At 40.2% G+C, this 25,298-nt stretch overlaps 1 protein-coding gene across 7 annotated transcripts in view; it reads right to left on the minus strand.

Moving 5' to 3' along the window:
- Window positions 1–25,298, minus strand: part of ZRANB3 (zinc finger RANBP2-type containing 3) — a 106,830-nt gene that overhangs the window by 26,492 nt on the left and 55,040 nt on the right. For all 7 annotated transcript variants that reach the window (XM_005286817.5, XM_005286813.5, XM_024099745.3 and 4 more), the window contains 5 exons: window positions 22,562–22,690; window positions 15,586–15,705; window positions 14,809–14,928; window positions 11,421–11,600; window positions 8,569–8,721 (listed from right to left, as the gene is read on the minus strand). In XM_005286817.5, coding sequence (XP_005286874.1) covers window positions 8,569–8,721; window positions 11,421–11,600; window positions 14,809–14,928; window positions 15,586–15,705; window positions 22,562–22,690 — 702 coding nt within the window. The remainder of the gene's footprint in view (window positions 1–8,568; window positions 8,722–11,420; window positions 11,601–14,808; window positions 14,929–15,585; window positions 15,706–22,561; window positions 22,691–25,298) is intronic.

Genomic DNA, 25,298 nt, shown 5'->3' on the forward strand with positions numbered 1-25,298 from the left:
TGTCTTTCTAATTTGAGGTATTTTTTAAATTTTTAATTAGTAGACAGAAAATGATAGACACTCTCTTTTAATTATTTAAACTCAATTTAAAAGTAATTTAATGCTATTTCTCAACTATGATAATTTTTAATATTCCAGTCAAAAGTTTAAATCAGCATAAGCATAGCACAAATGTACAGAATTGTTAGTGTGGTACTTTAAAAAAAAAAGATATACAACAGAATGAGAGATTTAATATCATTTTAGAATAATTCTGTATATACATACTGGATGTTTACTGATATAATATGCTAACACAACTACAAAACCAGCCAAACTCCCAGTTTCCTTGAGGTTTTGTATTATAGGTCTAGATTTTAGGCCATGTCTAGCACTATGAAAAAAATCATACTTTTAACATATGTCAAAATGCTAGTGTAGACAAGGCAGTTGTAGTTTTAACAAATGTTAGCAGGTTCCCTGGAAAAATCCTAATATTGTTACATTGTATTTCAACACATTAGTTAATACATGTTAAAACTTTTTCCCCCCTACTGATGACAAGGCCTTATAGGTAACAGTGTGACTTGTCATAAAGCAGAATAATGTCCTGTATTTATTAGGAATTTTAAATTTCATGTCTCCATTTGTAAACTTCAAATAATTAATTACTATAGGCTAAGTGCTATACGTGTACTAGTAAGGGAATTTTTGTACCATAATATATTGGCTGGACATCTTATTGTGATTTTTTTTCTTTTAACATAGTAATACTTTAAAAACTCAACCATGACAGTGTAATTACTGTGACACTATATCATATACCCTTCCATGGTGAAAAGCAGTATGAAAAATGTCGGAAAATAATCAGGTTCTTTTCCTCATCCATTTAACTGAACATCATAAGATGTAGCTCTCTGAAGTAAGAGAGGCAGTGTTTATAAAGTCAAAACTGAGAGCCAGGAGACTTGCATTCTAATCTCAACTCTCACAGTGATTCTCTGTGTGAGTTTGGATAAATCACATATCCTCTCTGTACCTCAGCTTCTCCATTTACAAAATGGAGATTATTCTTAGCTGTATTTTGAAACTGTCCTGGTTTAAGCTAAATCCATTATTTATTAAATTAATTTGTACAGTCAAGCTGTAAAGAGTTAACATTTGGAAAGAATTAAAAGCTGTTCTCTTTCCTTAAGTACTAGCTTCTTCCTAAGCAATGTCATTTTCAAATAGCTTGCTGACTCTGTCAAAGTTTGGGTTAAAATGTGTACATATTAAAAACTATTGCAATTTTTATACTCCAAGGGAGCACTAATACCTACAGTGTATTCAAATTAATTTGAAATGAAATTAATACTCCATCCAGTGAATTATTACATATTGGCAACACTAAGGACGTAAAATGATGAACGAACATTTAAATCAGTGCTGCAATTGCATCAGATGGAAAGCTCATCTTTTGTTTTACAGAACGATGGGGAATTATTTTGGGTGAATTACTGAATGGGGTGAGTATCCTCTTCTTCTTCCTTTAATAGTGTCCCTATGGGTGCTCCACTTCAGGTAGTTCCCAAGCAGTTTCTCCACTGCAGAACGTTCAGGAGCTTTGGTGAGTCTTTAACCTCCTCAAGAGGTATCGGAAGGGTGTCAGCCACCCTCTTCACAAAGTCCAGGAATGGGCAAAAATTGTCAACCACTGATGGCCATGACTGAGAATGAAATAAGAGTTTGAGGAGTGGCCTCCTTAACCACCCTAGTCTCCTGTTCTTCAAAGGCCTCCTTGTGTTGGGGGTTTGGTAGAGGAGACTGTGTCACCCTTGCCTCTCAGTGCAATGGAGCTGGAGGTCTTGCAAATTGTTACCAATATCCTGCCCAAGGATCCCAGTATAGCCATTGGGGGGTCCCATATGGAAGAAAGCGTGGCACTCAGGGCTGATCCCACCATCCCTGTCATAGATGAGGATCCTGGCTGAAGTATGGCTTCCTGTATGGATGTGGAAGGGAATCCCGCACTGGTAAAGGGGAGATTAATCTAATGTTTCCTTCATCCTCCTCAATGTCCTCCAATGGGGAGGCCCTAGTAGAAAAAGGCTGAGAAGTTTGTGGTACTGGGAAGCAATGGTAATCCAGACACTGGAGTCTCAGTACCGAGAGTCATCTGGTACCCATAAGCAGTGCTCAGGACTTCTGAAAGTCAGATCAAGTGTATTTACTTGTTTGAGGTTTATTTTGACAAAACTCTTTATAATCATAAACACTATCAAAAATCTTGAACCATCGAAATTAGTATCTCAAAGCATTTTTATCAAACTAAATGTGCAGTGAAAATTGCTTATATACCCACTGATTTAAAATCCCCCCCCCCCCCGATGTTTAAATACACTTTTTTCATGCTGGAGTGCATTCTGAAGAGGGGCAGCAATGAATGATTACACCAGAGACAGAATCTTATTAGTCTGTAAGGATCCACATGGCATGTACTGGGTTTCAGCAACTATAGCTGTATGACTTGAGGCAACTTGCTGTTGAAGACAGAGTGATAAACTGAGATTGAGTCAGATAACATCTCAAAGCCAGTTTTTGCACTATAAAATGATATAGCACAAGTATAGCTTAAGTAAGAGAGGTGACAGATCAGGCAGATGCAATGGCACCAACTGACACCCTGACAGCTGCATAAGACAATGATGAATGAAGAACCAGGATAATAACATCATGAGTAATATCCTGATCATGGTGCTTAACTCAAACTTACAAGTAACCCAGGCGCTGCTGCTGCCTGAAGCAATAAAGCACAGAAAGTACAAGGTTCCTCTCTGAGGCCACACATCAGCTACCTGACATATATCAAGTAAGTTTTTTGATATCTAACCCTGACCAAGCTCAGCCCAAGAAGTCTATTGATTCAAAAGCAGATGTACATCAAGGAAGACTTCCTGGGAAGTACGTGGACAGATCTCTTTGATATTGGCCTAGATCATTGTTTTATAAATTGGTCAATGGCTTCATGATCAAACTATACCAATGGAACCAAAACAGGTACCAGTTAAGACCCTTTAATCTATAAGAATGAAAATAAATAAACATGGCTAACTTTGAAGGTGGTAGCCAAAACCCATAGTATAATTTGGGTTGGACAGTAGTTTGGACCTTATAACCTGAACCCTGAACCCCCCGAACCGAACTCCACCTTATGAGGGTCATCCTATCCTCATTACCCGGCCCACTTATTTATACCTATGATTGCCTGTAATTCCTGTATGAGTGATGTACCCTCACTGCTTGCTGACTGTACCTTGATTCATCCACCTTAAACCCTGTCCCCCATTGGGGATATTGCAGACTGTATGTGTTATGCGCTATCCAATATCAAAATACTAACATCCCCCTATACTCTGTATGTTACCCCCGATGACTAATAACTGAAGTTTCAACACTCTGTATCATCTATTTTTAAACATTTTCTAATGTTTAAATGTTCTAAATGTTGCTCTATGGCAGGGGTTGGCAACCTTTCAGAAGTGGTGTGCCGAGTCTTCATTTATTAACCCTAATTTAAGGTTCTGCATGCCAGTAATACATATTAACGTTTTTAGAAGGTCTCTTTCTATAAGTCTATAATATATAACTAAACTATTGTTGTATGTAAAGTAAATAGGGTTTTCAAAATGTTTAAGAAGCTTCTTTTAAAATTAAATTAAAATGAAGAGACCCCTGGACCAGTGGCCAGGACCCGGGCAGTGCGAGTGCCACTGAAAATCAGCTCAGGTGCCGCCTTTGGCACACGTGCCATAGGTTGCCTACCCTTTCTCTATGGTATAGACCAGTGGACAGAACATAACTTTTAAAAATGCTCTTTCAAAGAAAAAGAACAGTTGTTAAATTGTCTTTTAGGGATGTTCAATCTTTGTGTTATTGTCAGGACTAAACACAAAATGAAAGAAATAGAACAGAGAAGAAAGAAATCTAGCAAAACTGATAAAACTATGACAAATATTAGACAGAATAGCAGCAAACAATAACAAGCACTGATCAAAGCAGAACCCCTATCTCAACTGATAACTCTGCAAGGAGCTCATTACTACTTTATAACATCAATCCTAAACTTCAAAATAAATGAATTTCAGAGAAGAGGAATAAAAAGCACTGCATGCTGAAGTGAGTCACTGAGAAATCTGTTACTCAGTTATAAGTAATGAACTAAATGAAGAGAAGCTTGAACAACACCATAGCTAATGAAAACCTGAAAGCTTATGCTCTAATAAATTTGTTAGTCCCTAAGGTGCCACAAGTCCTCCTGTTCTTCTTTTTGCGGATACAGACTAACACGGCTGCTACTCTGAAAAATCAAAAATGACCTAGAAGAATTAACACTAGTGATGCCATAAATGAAAATTCAAAACATGAATATGAAAATCACCCTCTCCCTACGCTCTTTGGCAAACATTATTAAACGGGGCAACTAGGACTGAAATAGTGTTGCATTTTTGTTGTCCTTAGCTAATCACTAGTTTTTTTAAAATAGTGACTGGCTAGAAAAATCAGTTGGACATGGAGTTTACAAAAGTTTGTAACTAAAGTTATAAAAGCCTCAAGTGTAACACTGGAGCACATTCAGGACAAACAGCCCTGTACTTGAGACATTTAAACTTATTACCAAACATAGGCCAGCTTCTGAAGGACATTTGTTGATAGTCTGAAAAACACTCAGAGCAATATCATAACAACTAGTTAGTTAACAGTTTAAAGACTGAACAGCAGGAAGGGATATAATGCAAGTTTATTAAATGAAATGACCCAACCTCAGCTATCTGGATTATTCTGGGCAATCCAGAAGTGGGTGATTATTTATATAAATAAATAATAACTAGACAATGAATAAACCACTTTGTTGAATACTGATGCCTTGAGGAATTCTGGCTATTTTGCAAAAAGATTGAGCTTTGAAAACAATTCTGTTTATATATTGTAATAATAAATAACACTTATATGGAGTTTCATATCTTCACATATTAGTAAATAATTATTAATTCTAATTCCTGCAGATGTCTTCCTGCCAGTATAACTAAGGACACTTGTGAGAGTACACGTCTTGGGTCATTTCCAGAACAACTGTCTGTGATGTCAAAAAGAGGATTATATTTTAGATTCATTTGGAATTGTTAGACAAAAAATATCTCATTTTCAAGAACAAGTGTATCACACTGAAGGCCAGAGTAAGAGAAATATAGAGAAATATGACATATCAAACTGGTGTTGGTAGACAACATTTTTTAAAGTTTTCCATAAAGCCCAGCTACTCTTCAGCATAGCTTCCCTTTTCACATTATCCTATGATCATTATATTTTTATAGTAGTCACATGCTCACTGCTATTTACTATATTAAAAAAGTTATTTTATTGGCTTGCAGATGCACCACCTTGAGCTATGAACTTATCACAATTCATACGCTAAGAAGGATTGGACTTAGACAGTATCTAGAGTTCTACCAAGTAATGGGTGCTGCAATAAGTTGTGTTGGTGATTCAGCAGGAGGAAACTCTTTCCTCTGAATCAGTGATTCTCAACCTATTTACCATTGTGGCCCGCATATGCAGCTCTCTCTGTGTTATTTGGGCTGCATCCATACAATATATATGCTACTTGTATGCAAGGCCGACGAGGGGGGGGGGAAGCCGATACAAATTACTGGGGCCCGGCAGTCCGGAAGGGGGCCCAGGGCCTGGCTTCCCCCCCCCGTCTTGTTGGCCCTGTTTAGCCAGTCCGCCCTTGCTGGGGGGCCCGAAAAAATCCCGGATCCAGCTCCCCCCCCGCCAGAAATTTTTTCCACCGGGGCCTGAAACCGCTCTCAGCGGCCCTGCTTGTATGGTCCTGAAGATGTCACATGGGCCGCAGAGTTGTGCTAATTGGGCTGCAAGTATACCATGGGCTGCAGGTTGAGAACCACTGATTGAACTGATCAAGGTTCCTGCATGTTGTTTGATCAACCCTGTGCTGTAGGAGATGCCATCTTCTGGTTATTAAAACACTCTTGGCACTTTTCACAAAGGTAGATGTATTAGCTCTGGTTTCCTGGCAAGAGTCAATGTGGGCAATTACATTCTGCCAGTCTAAACTCCCGTTTCAATTTCATATAATAGTTTTTACTTCCTGTCCTAAAATCTTGTTTACGGTTGATTGGTATGAAAACCTGATTTGAACACTCCATTGCAGAGGTGGCTGCATTTCAGTGTTAGGTGAAGTAATTTCAGTATATTTAAAGAGCAAGATTTGAAAGGTGACTGTTGATTCTCGGTGCCCAACTTGAGACACCTTCAAGAAACCTGATTGTAGGGTGACCAGACAGCAAATGTGAAAAATCGGGACGGGGGTGAGGAGGTAATAGGAGCCTATATAAGAAAAAGACCCCAAAATCGGGACTGTCCCTATAAAATCGGGACACATGGTCACCCTACCTGATTGTCAGGAAGTGCTGTGCACCCATCCTCTAAGAAACAGGCCCCTTGAAGGTGTTTCAAATTAGATACACAGAAAAATGGAGTATCCCAATATCACTAGTCAAGTTTGAAAATCTTCACCAAAGGGCTCTGGGAATACTTTGGAATGTGAAAGCAGTGAACAAATATAAAGCACTAAGGAAGTGTATATTCATCATAATGCGGAGGTCCCAATTTTATTTCCTATCAGGTAAACAACTGTTTGCAACAAGTGGCTTGTACATTTTGTGAGAGACTCTCTCAACCAATCAGTCACTGAAAGAAAGATCAACAGGAAAATTATGTAGATGGTTCACATATAGAAGAACTCAGCATATAAATCTTAAATACTCTAGAAACTTGATATTTGTAGTAACTGAGCTACATGGATTTTTTGTAATATCAAATGATAGCAGATAAAAAGCTTAACAGGACAGCAAAGCTACTTGCATGCTTTAGTAATATAATTTTCACTGGAGAGCTATGATAAAATTGTGAAATCTTAGAAAAAGCTCAAACAATTGATCTGTACATACAAGCTTCTTCTATTGTTTGAGAAACTCAAATTTCTCATTAAATCAACTACACAGTCTTTGGGAAGATTGACTTTTCCTTCATCTCCCTTCAACATGCACTAGGAAAGTTAAGATAGTATGGTATATCAGACATATATATATTTTTAGAAGGCAATCGGGTTATTTCCATTCATTATTTCCTTGTTCACAAAATTAATAAATGTATCTGTTTGCTTTTAACAACAAATGCAAATTTTAAGATGTCTTAGTTGGTAGTAGGATGCTATACGTTCATCCCTAATATCATGCTCTTTTATGAGTGCCCAGATTAATATAATTTAGCATCACCCCAATTTTTCACTGAGCCAGATTGAACATACAATATACAACATTTTAGATACATATGAATGAAAAGGACAGTTACCCGTTCCGTAACTGGCGTTCTTTGAGATGTTCCTTCTTGCCAGACAACTCCGACAGAGGGGAAGGAGGGTGGGACGTGGAATACACCTGAGCAACACATCTCAAAGAACGCCAGTTACGGAACAGGTAACTGTCCTTTCTTCTTCGAGTGATTGCTCATGTATATTCCACTATAGGTGACTCCAAGCTATACCTGATGGAGGCGGGTAGGAGTTTAAAGCAAAGTTTTAAGGGTTACCCGGGCGGAGCACCACCCTACCAAACCCGGCGTCATCCCTTGCTTGGGAGACGATCGCATAGTGTGATGAGAAGGAATTGAGGGTGGGGGGAGCACGCAGCCCCCTTTATGGCGCGATATACCGGCACCACTCCAGAGGTTGCAGCGGTGCTCCCCCACTACGGATACTGCTAAGGGAAAAACTTCCGGCACCGGTGCACGTGGCGAGCACGCACACCTATAGTGGAATACACATGAGCAATCACTCGAAGGAAAACAGCATGTTGTGATAATTTAAAGGACACAATGGATTACAGAGCTAGATCCTTTATTGTAGAGATGGACTTTGGTCAATTTTAACTGTAATTATAACACGCTACTCAGTATTAAGCTATAAACTAAAAGTGCTTGTACCCACCAGAATGTTTCTTGAGATCAGTGCTAGAAAAAGGCTTGTGAACAGTCCTGCACTGGTAGGAATGGACAACATGACTCAACAGAATATTCTTGAGCACTTTCTACAGACTAGTTTTAAATGTCTTTTGTGATGGTGCTTCTACTACTTCCCTCGAGAGGTCACTAGATAATGTTTTCACCTCTCTTAGCCAGAAGGCCGATTCTACAGTCTAATAATTTCACTGGTTCACTAAGACAGCATACCTAATGAAGCTGGACAAGAAAATAGGTACCTGTACAGCCCCACATCAACCCATTCTAAAAAGGAGAAATGGCAGCAAAATGAGCAAGAAAAAATCAATACCAAAAGAGGAAGAAGTGGATGGGGAAGAGAGAGAGAGAGAGAAGGACAAGTAATAATCTAAAAGGCTGTTTCCCAGACTTCATTCTTTTCAAATAGGGGCATTTAACATTTAATTTGAAGCACAATTAATCACTAGGTATTAGAATTATTTTAGAAAAGAAGAGCATAGAAAAAGATATATATCCATCTTGTCTTACATGAGTGAATAAAACTTCATTCTTGATCTCTTCAAGACTTTCGTTCGGGGTCCAGGCTTCAGCAAAACTCAAGAAATCCCACTTCTCCTTATCACCTTCTTCAGCCTGCAATTTCTCCTTCTTACCATTCAATGTGCTGCCTGTAACTTTGGCCTGCAGACAGAGGGATTTAATTATTTCACACTTCGGAGTAAATTTAGTTGCCCAAGTTTACTAAGTGTTACTTCCCTTTCAAACATAACTCAGCAACTGTAAAAGTGCAGAACACAATTTAGTAATTCAAAGTAAAAATGTTTTAAATAACTGACTGAAGATCTATAAGGCTACCATCTGATATTCCTTCAAATCCTCTATCAAGATGGCCAAGATGAAATCTATTGTTGTATGATGACTTGGCAGTGGGACAGTTAGGGGAAGTTAATATTTATCGATTAATGTTACTACAAAACCCTTAAACAACATATGTCCCTTTCACAAAGCCTTTATATGTTTGTGACGCTTCTCAGGATAGCTAGGGTTGAGAGGCACCTTGCTAATATCTACCCTTAGTGTGAGGAAACCTGCAAGGGTCAGCTCTCTGACTCTCCCAGCCACAGGAAACATCTAGTGCTTTTTACAATCTGCCTTACCCATTCCAAAGGCCACAGGGCACTGGGCAATAGAATAAAACAAATACAAAATAATAAAGAAGAAATGGGAGCAAATTCCATACACTAGAGACGACTGAAGTAAAAGCACCGTTAATTTCTGACTTCAGATGCTGTGGTGGAATCCTTAAGTGGTAGGTATTGTCTGAATATTGAGACCCATCTGTACAATGCTCATGGAGCAGGTCTTGAATGTAGCTAAGGCAATATTAATGTTGGGATTTTCAAAGAAGCCTAAGGGAGTTAGGCATACAACTCTCATTGAATTGTAATGGGATTCAGGTACCTAGCTTCCTTAGACTCCTTTGTAAATCCCAACTTAAAACTTTAAAAGCCACATCTTTCTAGGTATGACATATTGGAAAGCAATTGTAGACACATGAACAACACATACTAGTTCCCAAAACAACACATGGATCAATCATATCAAAAGCTACTGAAAGGTCTAGCATGACCAAAATAATCAGCTGATTCTGATCTAAAGCTAGCAGAAAATCAATCATGAATCTGAGATGAGCAGCCTCTGCTTCAAAAGAAGGCCAAACACAGAGTGGAACTAATCAAGGATGCTGGGTATCCAAATATGCCTGGAAGTGAACAGCCATCACCTTCTCAGTCACTCTTTCGAAAAGGACTGAGCAGTTACTGACAAGCATATCAGCAACAAGAGATGGTTTCTTGGGTTGGTGTCGGGGAAATTAACCTGTGGGTTTAAGAATGTTCAGCAGCCTTTCTGACCAAAAAAAGACTAAATAATGCACATCAGCTCGTACATGTCCATATGTCATACCAGCACTTCTCTGAAGCTATCATCTTGTACTCTAGAGTCCCAGGTGGTTGTTATTTTTTAAGTAAATCTCTAATTGTTATGGTTGCAAAGAAAAACACAGAAATGTGAAAAGAGTAAATGAACCTTAGATGAGCCTGTAGATAGCTTGAAACAATAGACCAGATAGGTGTGAAGTGCCCTCATTCACCTAAGTGAGGGGTTAATTCAGATGCCCTTTGATGATAATTTAAATGTCAACATTGCGAATTATTTTATTCCTCCTGTAAAATAAGAGAGTGACTGCCACAGATCTGCACAATTTACTGTGAGTTGCACCTGATTTTGATGTCACAAGTAAGTGGTGTTTGAGAGCTATCACCACTGATTTCCCCCTGACCCGACCCAGTCAAGAAGGAGCCAGGTCCAACAGCCTAGCAGATCCCATGGTCATATTCAAATCCCACTAAGTGGGAGCCAGTATTTGCACAATCTATTGTGAGCAGCATCTCATTTTGGTGAGTCATATAAGTGGAGTTTATTTTGTGGGCACATCTAGTGCTTATCAATAGTGGCACTATAGCTAATCCATTTACCCTGAATAATGCCCAGAAGAACACTGACATCACAAAAAAAATACAAATCAAACACAACCAATGGATAACAATAATACTCCCTTAAGGGGCTAAATTTGTAGTGTCATGCATTAGAATTTTGGTGTATAACGTTTCTTAATGCAAATGTCTATCTTGCAGATGAAGACCACCAACCAATGCAGTCCTAGTCATTTTAGTATTTCCCCTTAATTAAGTCAGGTTTAGAGGATAGTGGTTACTTGCAGCATCCTTCCTACATCTCTTCTTTCCAGTCCTTTGGTACCTGTCATATGTAAGGAAGTTTTAAGCTATCACAAGTAGCTGTTAACGCTTTTTGCAAATTTTGATGTGAATATTTCTAAAATTATCACCTTTCCAAATTTCAATTTCTATACTTTTCTAATAGAAGCTTCAGTTAATATTTTCCAGGATGAAAAACAGTTGTCTCAAAACCAATTTCATCCAAGCCATCCCAATTTCACAATTGATAGTGAAAAGACAGAAATAAATGTTTTGTCATGTTTATCTTGTCTACTACTACATCAGCCTGCTGAATCTTATTGAATCCTTTAATGATCTTTTTTTCCCCATTTGCATCTTAAAAAACAAAACATATTTATCTTTGCCTCTTAGGAAAGGACAGCAGAAAAGAGAAAAGTTAGTTCTGAATAAGAGTTGTCATTCTGGTCCCCTGCAATTGTACATACGTTGGCTGGTTTAATATCCTGAGATTAGGACAATGCCCCTCTATAGAATCCTCTACAGCAAACATCCTTGAATACTGTGGATTCCAGACACACATCAAACACTTTGTTGGCTACTTAGTTTTATTTCAATACATACCTTGCGATTCAACATTGCCCACATAAGAGGATCCAAAGTTCCTTTTGCAATAAGGTAGTGGATATTTACAGAACTGCACTGTCCAATTCGATGTGCTCGGTCTTCTGCTTGCTTCATGTGTCCAGGGTCCCAGTATAATTCAGCAAACACGATGTGAGTGGCAGCAGTAAAAGTTAAACCCTAAACAAAATTAGTAAAAGCAGTGTTGATTCACTGATTACTCAAATGCTAGACAGAGAAGATGTGACTCTACGAACACACAAGTAAATTTCGGTGAATGACTGAGCATCAGAAGGGAACTACTACAAATAATGTAAACTATTTTTATAATGGCAATAAGATACTGGAGAGACAAGGTGGATGAGGTAATATCTTTTATTGGACCAACTTCTGTTGCTGAGAGAGAGAGAGAGACAAGCTTTTGAGCTTACACAAAGCTCTTCTTCAGATACTGGGTGACCTGGACAGCAGATGGTTCATAGATATATGTTGGATTTTTTTCTAAGGCAAATCAAGGCATTTTGCTTCTTGTTGCAAGCAAAACAGGATTGTTAATTTTATGACTGCTCCATTGAACAGTTACCCACACCAACTATACTGCAGTAGTAATTCAAGCATTGAAAATGGATATAAGACAATTATTGATGCTTCTGAAGTATTTGTGCCCATAACAACATGAAATAGCAACAGCTGGAAATGTCAGTAAGACAGGGCCGGCTCTAGGTTTTTTGCTGCCCCAAGCAAAAAAATTTTTGGCTGCCCCCCCTTCCCCCAGCCCGGGGCTCTCTCTCTCCCCCTACCCCGCAACTGCACCCTCCTGCAGCCCCAGCCCTGGGTCATTGGTAACTCGCTCCCAGGGCGGGTCATTCAGCAGGAATTTTGGATGTGCACAGAACACAGACAGGATTGGTTCCCATATGGTTACAGAACTGCAGTAAAGTGGAACAATTTTCAGCTTGTGTGATTGAAGGATATCTGGATGCATATTTATAAGACTGTCCTACATAAATGAGGAAAAGTTGAGGTGCCTTTATTATTCTTTTGTTCCATTCTTTGTTTCTATGGGGAATTTGCCAATGCAATATCACTGTCTTCCTTTTAAACAAATAAAACTAAAAAAGCAATGGCTGTTGAAAATAGCAATTCCAGTCCTAATAACCACTGGGAAGCATTTCTTGCTCAATTTATTCTACCTTTTCTACAGCAAGTTACAGTGGATCAGTGGGTAGTCGTGTTAGTCTGTATCTACAAAAACAGTGGATCAGTATATTTGATTTGGGAGAAATGGAGTAACAGCTGCCCAAATTGAGCTTGAGCACTCCTGAATTTTGAGGGTGTTCAAATCTGGAAGGCAGGTGCTAGATTCCCTTTCTGAATATTAGCTAAATCTGGAAAAGAAAAGTCAATTTCTGCTTCCATGGCTCAGAAGTGTAAATCCTCCTACATGCCTGGTACTGTATCTAAAGCTGCCCAGGTCCTAGTAGAGCCTCCCTTCCCTTACTTTTCATTTTAAATTCGAGTGGGATCCACGTCCTCCCTTGCTAGGCTTCAGATAGAGAGGTGGACTGTCCATTTAGTAGGGTTACCATACGTCCGGTTTTTCCTGGACATGTCCGGCTTTTCGGCAATCAAACCCCCGTCCTGGGGGAACTGCCAAAAAGCCGAACATGTCCGGGAAAAATACCGGCCGGGCACTTCCCCTCCCGCGGCTGCTCTGCTCCTCCCCTGACTCAGACTTCGGCTCTGTTTAAGAGCCAAGCTGCCCGAGCCAGCGCTACCGGCTTCGGGCAGCCCCTGTGCCTCCGGACCCCGAGCCGCCGGCCGGGCACTTCCCTTCCCGGGCTCCAGCTGCTCTGCTCCGGCGGCGCAGGGTCCGGAGGCAAGGGGGCTGCCCGAAGCCGGTAGCGCTGGCTCGGGCAGCTTGGCTCTTAAACAGAGCCGAAGTCTGAGTCAGGGGAGGAGCAGAGCAGCTGGAGCTGGGGAGGAGAAGTGCCCGGCTGGGGTCCAGAGGCATGGGGGCTGCCCGAAGCCGTAGCGCTCGGGCAGCTCGGCTCTTAAACAGAGCCGAAGAGTCAGGGGAGGAGCACAGCAGCCGGAGCCTGGGAGGAGGGGAAGTGCCCGTCCGGGGGCGCAGTGTCCGGAGGTATGGGGGCTGCCCGAAGCCAGAGCGCTACCAGCTTCATGGTTTGCCGGGCAGCCTCCAGACCCTGCGCCCCCGGCTGGGCGCTTCCCCTCCCGGGCTCCAGCTGCGCTGGGGAAGCGCCAACCGGGAGCGCAGGGTCTGGAGGCTGCCCGGCAAACCGTGAAGCGGGTAGCGCTCGGGCAGTCCTTTTCGCGTGGCTGGGAGGGAGGAGGGGGAGTTAGGGCGGGGACTTTGGGCAAGGGGCGGAGTTGGGGCGGGGCCAGGGTGGGAAAGGGGCGGGGCCAGGGCCCGTGGAGTGTTCCCTTTTTTTATTTTTTAAATATGGTAACCCTACATTTAGTCCACCCAATTCTTTCTTTGGGGGAGAGCCCAGGGCTGGGGGCCAGGAGGTGAGGGGGGGGGGAGGGGGAAGAGCCCAGGGCTGGGGCGGCAGGAGGTGCAGGTGGGGCCAGAGCTGGGGCGGCAGGGGATGCGGGTGTGTGTGGGGGAGAAGAGCCCAGGGCTGGAGTGGCAGGAGATGTGGGTGGGGGGGAGAGTCCAGGGCAGGGGCAACACGGGGGAGCGGGGGGAGCCCAGGGCTGGGGTGGGGGGCGGCAAAAAACCTAGAGCTGGCTCTGTCCCTTACATTCACAGCAAGCTGCAGCATGAGGTTTCAGTTCCACACTCCTTCCCCCTCCCTTTCCTGTTAATTGCGGCCAAGGGAATGCTGGGAAATGTAGTTCTTTCCCTGCTCCAGGGCTGGCTCTATAGGTAGGGAGCTAACCAAGGAACTACAGCTCCCAGGGCCCCCTGTTGGTTCTCAGCTCCCATGCTGGATTCTTGTGCCCCTGCAAATTTGCTGCCCCAAGCAACTGCTCGCTTTGTTGGTGCCTAGAGCCGGCCCTGCAGTAAGATATAGTAAACTGCAGTATTGTGTAACTGCCACCACATTGCTTCCCCAGCAAACAACAGTGGAAAGTGATGTTTGCTTCTTATTACATTGGTGCTTTTAGAAATGAGTGAACTCACACCAACTTCCTATTTAAATACAGGCTGACACTTTCCTAGCTTTGGTTCTGTAGAAATAATTTCAACTTAAATTCAGTACTGATTTTATGGTTGGTACTAAATTGGTTGCTGAGTGCAAAAGCCTCATGATATAGGTCACTTATAGTAAGACATTATATGTGTATGCTTTGTCTTTTTAAATATTATACTTAAATTGCATTGCCTAATATCTACTTTTTTTTTTTTTTTTAACCTTACCTGACCAGCAGCCTGAATGCTCAGGATGGCCACACGAGTATCAGGATCCTTCTGAAACTGATGGACAAGATGGATTCTTTCTACTGAAGGAACACTTCCATCTATCCGAATGTAACGTGCCTATAACATACCAGGATAATGGCAAATTTAGATAATGATTCCCATAATTTACATAAAAGGAATTTTTTTTGGACACTATTAAAAAACTGGGGAACAGAATAGCTTTGTTCTACTCCTAACTCAGTACCATAGGCAAATCACTTAATACCTCTGTGTTTCAGTCTTTTCTATCTGTAAAATAGAGACAATCATCTCACCTACCTCATGGGAGTTTAATTCATTTATTAATGTTTGTAAAGCAACGTGGAATCTTAAAATGGAAAGTGTTACATAAGAAAAGCACATTATTTCACTGTGAGGATTATTTATTAATATTCTCTTTAATTTCAATCACCATTTTGTGAGCTATTATAGTACATTGAAATAGTACACTATTTCAGCAATGACCTAAAGGACTTACTCTACAATAGTATAATGGTAAGGGATCTGGCATTTACTGTTCCAGATACAAGTATTTACATTATTTCCCCAAACTATTCTACAACCGAGATCTTTTCAATACTGACTGTTGGCCCTGATCCCACAAAACACTCACATGACTAACTGTGAATTCAAGGAGCTATGCAAGTGCCTCAGTGTTTGCAGGATTGGGGCCTAATAATATGATCTTTGGAAGAGGTCATTTTTAAAAACTCTATGAAGAACACTTAAAATTACCTTGTTTTCTATGGCTGCCTCTGTACAAGCTTGGAGCATGCTTAAGTGGTGAGCAAAAACCAGAAACTTAAGTTTGTCATTCTCAAGCATCATTTTGATATAGTCCTTTACCGCTCCTGCCTAGAATACAAGAAATGGTGCAATTTTATTAGTATTACAGATTATACAAAAAAATTCAGACAGTGATGGTATCTGCTTTAATAGCTTTTGTGATGTAGACTTTATTAGGAGGACAGAAAATTAACTATTTTTTAAATTGTATGAGTCATGTTCTAACAGAGAAAAGTGTTTCCAGATACTGTCTTCATGGTTTGATAGTTTCGTGGTGCTTGTTAAGGATTAAAATGCAATTTTTAAACTCCTTTTAGCTAAAACAATGACAACTCAGATTGATTATTTAATATGCTGACAATCTAATGAATATCAATTGATTTCTGTCCTAGAGATATTTAAAGGGATACCAACAAAAAAAATGCATTAAAAAAATCTGCACCTGTGTCCCTAACACCATTGATTAAAACTGAAAGAATAATCTAATTCACTATTTCCTATTTCTACTCACGTTAGGCTTGCAAAATATTTTAAAAACTGAGCAAACTAGAGTAATTGAAAAATGATTAATATGATATTGGTATTGATATGGTATCAATGGAAGATTATTTCTATTAAGTATCTGATACAGAAGGCTACACTCTTTGACCTTAATATCATTAACATAAAGGTTAATTTATTACCTAAATAAGTGGATCTTTTAGTAATGAATGATACTATCACAGAAAAGTTCCAAAGTTTTCTCCATCAAAGCTTAGTCTATCACACTTGTGCAAAGCATTGGTTAGTTTTGAATTATCTGTATTACAGTAATAACGAGAGGACACAGCCAAGTTGGGGCCCCACTGTGCTGAGCGCTATACAGGCATATATTAAGACACTTCCTGTCCCCAAAATTTTACAATCTTAGTTTAAGACAACATGCAGCTCGTAAAACAAACAAATGGCAGGAGAGAGGGAAGGTTAAGAAGGGAATTTGAGGAAACAGTAATACGAGCATGTTATGGACACACAAGACTAGCTGTGTATTGCAGCTGTAGTAAACAGTTTGTTTTGGTTTGTAAGAAGGGATTTGAAGGAGTGTGCAGTAGTGGCTTTGTAGATTGTTTGGAGGGAATGCAGTTAAGAATAGGGTGTCAGTGGAGGGACTCACGGGGCCAGGAAGATAATTTTGAGGGAGGTAAACTTGCAGTAATAAAAATGCAAATCTCAATTCTCACTGAACTCTGCAGCCTGCAGATTCACACACTAAACCATTTGAAATTAGGCAACAATAAAGTTACCTGTGAACAGACAAAAGAGTGGCTCAGTAACTGGTGATTTGATTAGCAACAGTCAGTTCCAGATTGCTGATTTGGAAATCAGCAATTTTTTTACATCTTAAGACCTAAGGAAACAGATGTGGCTTTATATAAAAATGTTATAACTGGGCTTGTGTTGAGATTTCAGATGAGTCTCCCCTGACCCTAATGTATTTAAAGAAAGTAAATGGATTTAATTTATTTAAAAAAGCAATTCTGAAAGCTTCTTTCAATTATTTGGTCCAAATGTTTTTACTGTTCACTGCTATAAACAATATTTAATTAGGATTTTTTTTGGATTTTCAACAACAGAAAATACAGATGAGTAAATATTATTTTTATAAATATTCAATGTGATGCAAAAGCATAATAGTGTTATAAAAGTTTTCAAATATTTTGCAACTGGATTTCAAGTTTCTCTAAAGATAAAATAAAAGCTTCAGCTATGTTGCCATAGCAAATAGACTAAGTCACAAAACTTTTAATATAGTTTTTTTTGGCCTAAGTAGCATATCTGTTATGATTTACCTTTTCAAAGTAGTTACAGCAATATATGCTACATTGTTTTTTAAGAGCTTCACATATAAGGTTAACTTACAATTATTATAATACTTATTTGAATTCTCTTTCCACATTTGGCAAAGGTAACTATATGCTGCTTTTGACAGTATTTTAACAAATCTGAAGATACCTTTACTGTAGTTCTGCTAAGCACTTTTCCCACAATAGGAATTTTTAACAGGGCCTACCAGTATGCAAATTAACCTAGAAAACATTTCTTTTGTGCCATGTAACTCTTGCTTTTTTATTTTTAAAAAAACTAGGAGAGAGCGCAAGAGAAAGGAAAATGAAATACAGTAAATAACCTTACATTGGCACAGTAGGAAGGCAAATTATTTTTCCCTAGCTAATTTGTTTTGTGTCTCAGTTGAAACAGCTTAGTCAGTGTCGAGTTCCTCCTCTTTATTTGCTTTGACAGGCAGGATGACTATCAACCACCCTGCAGGGTTTTCCCACTATATCTGCCTCACCAAGTTAGATTTCTTTTTATCTAAAAAAATCTGTTAATCCATTCTAGCTCCTAACCTAAGAAGATGAGTTTGGAGGCAAAATCTGCACTATTCCCACATTCACAAAAAGCACGTTAGCCAGAAGGTGATTAGGTAAGGGCTTGTCTACACTACCATGTGGGGTCGATCTAAGATATGCAACTTCAGCTACGCAAATAGTGTAGCTGAAGTCGACATATTTAGATCTACTTACCACGGTGTCTTCACTGTGGTAAGTCGATAGCTGATGCTCTCCCGTCGACTCTGCTTGCGCTTCTCATTCTGGTGGAGTACCGGAGTCGACGGGAGAGTGCTCAGCGGTCGATTTATTGTGTCTATACTAGACGCGATAAATTGACCCCCACTGGATCGATCGCTGCCTGCCAATCCGGTGGATAGTGTAACAAGCCCTTAGATGTGAGAGAAGCTTGTTTTTGGAAAGGGAAGAAAAGAAAGCCTTGTCTTGCTGTAGCTTTAACAGTCTGCAAATAACAGCCTAGGCCTAAGATGATTAGATAGCTACTGAAAAAAGCTTGGAACTTTGTTACAAGATTAGTGTACAAGGATTCACCCACGGGATATCATCTGTTCTTGGCTTCTGGGTCTGAGCAGAATCTAAGCACTGTCTCGGGCTTTGGACCTCTGGGCACACTCTCTGGGAACACATCCTCTAATTAGCACCCAACCCAGAGAGAGAAAACTTTACCCGCCCAACTGCCAAGACCTTGCAACCTTGCAGCTCTCCCAAGCAGCTCTTGCACATTTGCAAAGTTTCACTGAAGCTGTTGATCTTCTGACTTACTGTTACCCCCGTTGGGGACTATGTGACATTGAATGCAAGAGCCATAAAGACAGTGCAAAGGAATTTCTAAAATTATCACCCTTTACTCATAGAGAACTTACAAAAGCTAGACAGCTCTATGGAAAAATAGCAAAACACTGCATGCAAACCCCTCTCTCAGTTTCCTCACCACTCAGAGTCCGTTTGGCTTTGGTCAGTCCTTTCAGGGTTGCAAGACCCTCCTTTGCTACTGCCACAGCCTTGCCTTCTGGGCCTGGTCTCCTCTCTCTCTAAAATGGCCTGTAAGAAAGTCCTCCTTTTATAAAGGTTCCCACTTAGGGTGACTTTCCTCAGTGTCTTCAAGTCCCTCATTAGATAATCTATTGCTTGGGTACAAGTCCCCCTGAAAAGTTACCTATCCTCCAGTAATCATGGCTGTTCAAGACATTTAGTTAGTGCTGATCCCACTGTTGGTGTCCACCTCATGTGCATGAGATTTTTTTTTTTTAAATAGTAGTGTGCACTGGGGCAATGCATGAGCCCTGTGCCTTCTTGTACTCCCATACAAGGGCATAAGGGGCAGGGCAGCCAAGAGCCACCTTCTTTTCCCTTGCAATCTGAAACCCAAAAAGCAGGAATAGAGGACAGGTCATAATAGTAATAATATAATAATAATTAATGGAGATATCCCATCTCCTAGAACTGGAAGGGACCTTGAAAAGTCATTGAGTCCAGCCCCCTGCCTTCACTAGCAGGACCAAGTACTGATTTTGCCCCAGATCCCCAAGTGGCCCCCTCAAAGATTGAACTCACAATCACAACCCTGGGTTTAGCAGGCCAACGCTCAAACCAGTGAGCCATCCCTCCCCCCAGATGTAGTCATGGGATCACACTGACTACATCTCGAAGAACGACAATTATAGGGTAAGTAACTGTTCTGTCTTGAGTATGTGTCAGTGTGAATACCATTGTAGGTGACTGGCAAGCAGTCAGAATGGCGGGAATGAGGAGTTTCAGCTATGTCCGTCGAACAGTGATGAATTTGGCATCAGCTCTGGCAGATGAGTCCAAGGCATAAGTCTTGACAAACATCAGTGGGGCACTCCATGTTGCCGTTTTGCAGATATTGGAAACTGGTACATTTCTGAACCAGGCAGAGGATGTTGCTTGAGCTCTGATGGAATGAGCCTTGATGTTTATTGGGATTATTACATCAGCTAACACAATGAGATACATTTGTAATCCATTCCAGTATCCTCAGTGAGGAGAGGGCTTGAACTTCAGAACACTTGCCCATGACTATAAATAGATGGGGCAACAGTCTGAACAATTTGGTCCTATCAGTGTTATAAAGCAACAGTCTTGGATATATCTGGTGTGTTTAATTTATTTTCTTTTGGTGCCAAGTATGACATCAGGAAGAAAACAGGCAGGCTGATTGACTGGTTTTGATGAAATTCTAAAACCATCTTAGGAATGAACTTTGGGTAAAGTCTTAGCACCACCGTATCCCTATGGAATTTTGTATAGGGACTCAGGTTTGGCCATAATTGCCTAACACTTAGTCTCCCAGCTAAAGCATTAGCCAATAGGAAGATCATCTTCAGATGCGGTGCAGGGAGTAGTCTGATAAAGGTCCATCAGTGTCAGGACTAGATTGAGGTCCCAAGTAGAAGTAGGTTCTCTGACCAGTGGGTAAGTGCATAACAGCCCTTTAAGAAACTTTGATACCATGAGAAAAGACTGAGCATGACGATACAGGTGGATGCTAAGCAGAGATTGCTATGAAATATATTTTAGTAGAGATGAACAAGAGGCTGTCCTTTATAAGTGCAATAGACAAGGATCTGTGATATTGAGGCCTGGATCTGGTCAAGGCCACGATGGGCTGGCCATATAAGAACATAAGAATGGCCCTACTGGGTCAGAAAAAAGGTCCATCTATCGCAGTATCCTGTCTTCCAACAGTGGCCAGTGCCAGGTGCCCCAGAGGGAATGAACAGAACAGGTAATCATCAAGTGATCCATCCCCTGTCGCTCATTCCCAGCTTCTGGCAAACAGAGGCTAGGGACACCATTCCTGCCCATCCTGGCAAATAGCCATCGATGGACCTATCCTCCATGTATTTATCTAGTTCTTTTTTGAATCCTGTTATGGTCTTAGCCTTCACAACATCCTCTGGCAAGGAGTTCCAGGTTGACTGTGCGTTGTGTGAAGAAATACTTGCTTTTATTTGTTTTAAACCTGCTGCCTATTAATTTAATTTGATGACCCCTAGTTCTTGTGATATGAGAAGTAGTAAACAACACTTCCTTATCTACTTTCTCTACACCAGTCATGATTTTATAGACCTCAATCATATCTCCCCATAGCCATCTCTTTTCCAAGCTGAAAAGTCCCAGTCTTTTTAATCTCTCCTCATACGGAAGCCGTTCCATATCCCTAATCATTTTTGTTGCCCTTATCATGAACTTCTTCTATTTAAATGGATATATTCTTCTGGTGGATACTTTCCTGCTCTGTGCCAGGATTTCTTGGACCTATAGGAAGCAATCTTGGTCGATGGTATTCAATCAGCCAACAGCCATGCTCTGAGGTCCAGTGACTTCGGGTTCAGATGGAGTATCTGGCCACAGTGTTGTGAGATCAGGTCCATGCAGTCCAGGAGCTAAATCAGAGACAGATGGACATGTAGTAGATCTGTCAGCCAAAACTGCCTCGGTCAGTATGGAGCTACAAGAAATATCGTGGCTTTGTCTCCTTTGATTTTGGAAATCACCCTGGGGATTGGTGGAAAGGCATACAAGACAACTTGGAGCCACTGAACAAGGAAGGTGTCCAGATTCATACCCCTGTGGAATAAAAGCTCTTGCAGTTGGTGTTGATGATGATGTTAGCAAACAGGTCTGTCACCAGAGTCCCTCAAAGATTACTTGTGAGTGGTGACCAACTGTCTCCTCAGGAAGTCTACCAGGTGGTTGTTGATACCCGGGAGGTGACGAACCCTCTGGGTTATCCTACGCTAGTGGCACCACGTAAAGAGCTTGATGATTTTCAGGCACAGCGATGATGAATGTGTGCCTCCTTTCCCATTTATGTAGTGCACGGTGGAAGGGCTGTCCATCAAGATCTGTAGAGTTTTGAAGAACAATTAGGAAGGCCATGCAAGTTAGCCTGAGGGCTCTGAGTTCCAGGAGAAATATAAATAAAGGAAAGGAATTATTTAAATTCTCAAAAGATGTTAGGACAAGGAGCCACAGCCTACTGTAAACATAAAATTGGAGGGGGAACTTAGTAGTGAGAGCAAACTGGCAGTGAAACTGACTCCCAAGATTGGTCAAAGCACAAGCATGGTCATTGTTGGCATCTAAGAAGACAGATAAGATATTCAATGCAGAATGTCAAACTGAAAGTTCAAGCAGTCTCGTCTCGCTAAACATCTGATAATACTGTTCAGAATTCTGAGATTGAAGAAGTCATGCAAAAGTGCTTTGCCAATTTATTACTCCGCCAGACAGTTTTAGTTTGTGCTTATTATACCAGAGATACCACAAATCATCAAAAACATTTCACACAATTAGCTATCCACCTCTAAAAAAAAATGTGGGACGTTACGGTGACTGAAGACCACTCAAATGCCCAACTGTCCCAATTCTGTGAAGAAGCATGAAGAGTCCACTAGTTAAGTGATTACACATCGGAAGCACATAATATAAAAATAGTAGAAAAAGAGATAATTAAAACATATGATTGAATACATATTTAAAATAAAACTATAAAAAGATTTCATTACCTTGGCAATGGCAGTTTGCTTATACATGCGTGTAATCAGACCCATGACTTGAACAAAGTGGCTTTCAGTGACATCTGAATTTGGAGCCCTCATTAATTTCTCCCACTCTTCAAAGCTGGTATTCAGTTCCTGAATGGGAGGGAAGAAAAATGTTTAGAGGTACAATATAAATGGCAAAACAATTACTGCTTCCGTGAATCATGTCCCACCTTCCTATCAAAAGGAAAGGTAAGGAAGGAGATTATATTCAAAGATGCCAGCTTTTTCATAGAAAAACATCAGTGCAGCAGCTGGTCAGTCATATGTTCCTACCAATAATAGAAACTTGTGAAAAGCTGTGGGTGAAAATAAAGCTCACTCCGATAACATCATAAATCAAACACTAAGCACTTTTTATTAAGAAGAAATACTGAACAAGCAAAAAGAATTCCAATTACATATGAAAGTGGAGCATCAGGAAAATATAATCATGTAACAAAGCACATTAATGGTAAGATTTAGTTTTAGTCAATCAGCCAAGATGACGTGACAAAACTTATTTAAATAAAAATACAATGTAATCAGCTATCAATCCTTCACAATATTTTCCTTTGTTACAAATACCTAAGCAAAAACATTAATTCTACTTTATTGATCTAATGTCATTTATGTTGATTTTCATGTGCTGTTAAATAGTTAACAGATATAACTATTTGGTACTCTGGTCCCATCCTAACCTTGGGTTATACACTCTCAAAAAGTTAAAAGAAAATCCAGTTGATGGATCATACTGAAAATCCTTTCAAGGGTTATACATTAAGGTTGGGGAAAGTTATTAGAAAGGATAGCAGAGATTATACTGACATCCCTAGTTGTATTTTTAAATCTGGATGTGTGCCTAGATGCTCAGGTAGCAGCTACACAGCCAAGAGCACTTTAGTTTATAAACGGCAAGAAGAGTCTTTTTCTTTTGGATGCACATTTTGCTACAGTTTACTCATGCATATGTCAACTCAAGATTATTTTACTGCAACACGCTGTACTGTTTGAGAGTACTCAAACTGAAATTGAATGTGACTGTCCACTTATTAAGTGGTGCATCATCACGCAGAGAACACAGACACCAGAGCACTAGTTGTGCAAGAAGAGAGCATGGGGAAAGGTGCTGGCCAGGCATTTTCTGTTGAAGGATTGTCAGGTTTGGAATGCTCTCACCTCTCGGTCTGCTAGAACCCAGATTTGTTAGCTTTCGGGGAACACCACAAAACTCACATTTATTGTTGGGAATTAGAGGAAGAGATTGGTTGTTGGGATGGATATGCTAGGTCTTTGGATGGGCTGCTATTAAGGAGATAAGTTTTTTTGTTATAATTATTGGTTGTCCCATAGATGTATTAAAGAACTTATTGGTTTAACTGTAATAAAGTTCCTGACAGATTAGAATGTACACTAAAAAGAGACAAAAGACAAAATACTAAGCCCTGGGTAAGTTACTGAAGTTTATAATTTTAGATTAGAATATTTGATTATGTGTAAAATGTGAGAGTTTGAAAAAGACTGCAACTCTTGCTGGTGAATATAAAAACACAAGTCACGAACTAACTATGTATGAAATTTCTTTCAGTGAGCTACCCAATAAACACTGCAACTAAATGTATTACTGTACTTTAAGTATTGTAGTCATTGCAAATATGCAGATTAAATTTCTTGTACTGAGTGGTTATTCACTTTTTGTAACATAACTTAATTTGGCAAAATATAGGAGAGAGAGAGAGAGTGAGTTAAAACAACCAATGTGCGCTAATAAGCGTAATTTGACGATTTTGTAAGGTAGTCTATACGAGACATTTCTAATTAATACAAATGAACCTTAACTGCAGTTACTTCAATACACCTCTACCCCAATACAACGCGACCCCGTATAACACGAATTTGGATATAATGCGGTAAAGCACTGCTCCGGGGGGGGGGGGGGGGGGGGGGGGGGAGAAGGAGGAGGCTGCGCACTCTGGCGGAACAAAGAAAGTTCGATATAACATGGTTTCACCTATAATGCAGTAAGATTTTTTGGCTGATAGTGAAGCTTAATTTTTTTTTTTTATAACAAACATTTAGAGTTCAAGTATTCTTTTGGAATGCAGTACTTGTTATCTACTGGTACCAGATAGTATTAATCCACTTAAAATGCAGCATTTATCACCTCTCTCTTTGAAGTAGGAATAAAAATCCCTGGCTCAGTATTCCCAATAGGGAGAGAAGAGGCAGTCTTGTTCTCCGTTCTTCAGAGAGTGAAGATATAGCCTTGTAGTATCCCCACCCTCCACACCAGACGTTCTGAGGATGAAGAGGATGGGATCTTTTGTGCACCTCTAATATTAGTAAAATTCTGTTTATAAAGTGAAGTGTTTTTGTGGAAGGGAAACCCTTCACTATGAGTTTTGGGTCCTGCACCATTTCAGGTAATGGAAACTTTGCCATTGACTTCAGTGGAGCTGGATCAGGTCCTGTAAGAGAGAGGTGTGTATGCACATGTATTCTATTATATGATACCAACAATTTATTTAAAATCCTAACACATTCTAATGTAGTTACTGTATGTGGCAGACTACATCGTAGTGTATTATGTATGGCTCTTTTGGGGCAAGCTTCTTAACTCGCTTATGGCTTCACCTCCCATTGGTAATGCAGCCACCCATGTTGATAAAACCTATGCCCATTATTTTATTTTTATGTGTATATATAACATAAACATACACTA

The sequence above is a fragment of the Chrysemys picta genome, chromosome 11, assembly GCF_011386835.1.
Source record: "Chrysemys picta bellii isolate R12L10 chromosome 11, ASM1138683v2, whole genome shotgun sequence".
Taxonomy (NCBI): Eukaryota; Metazoa; Chordata; order Testudines; family Emydidae; genus Chrysemys; species Chrysemys picta.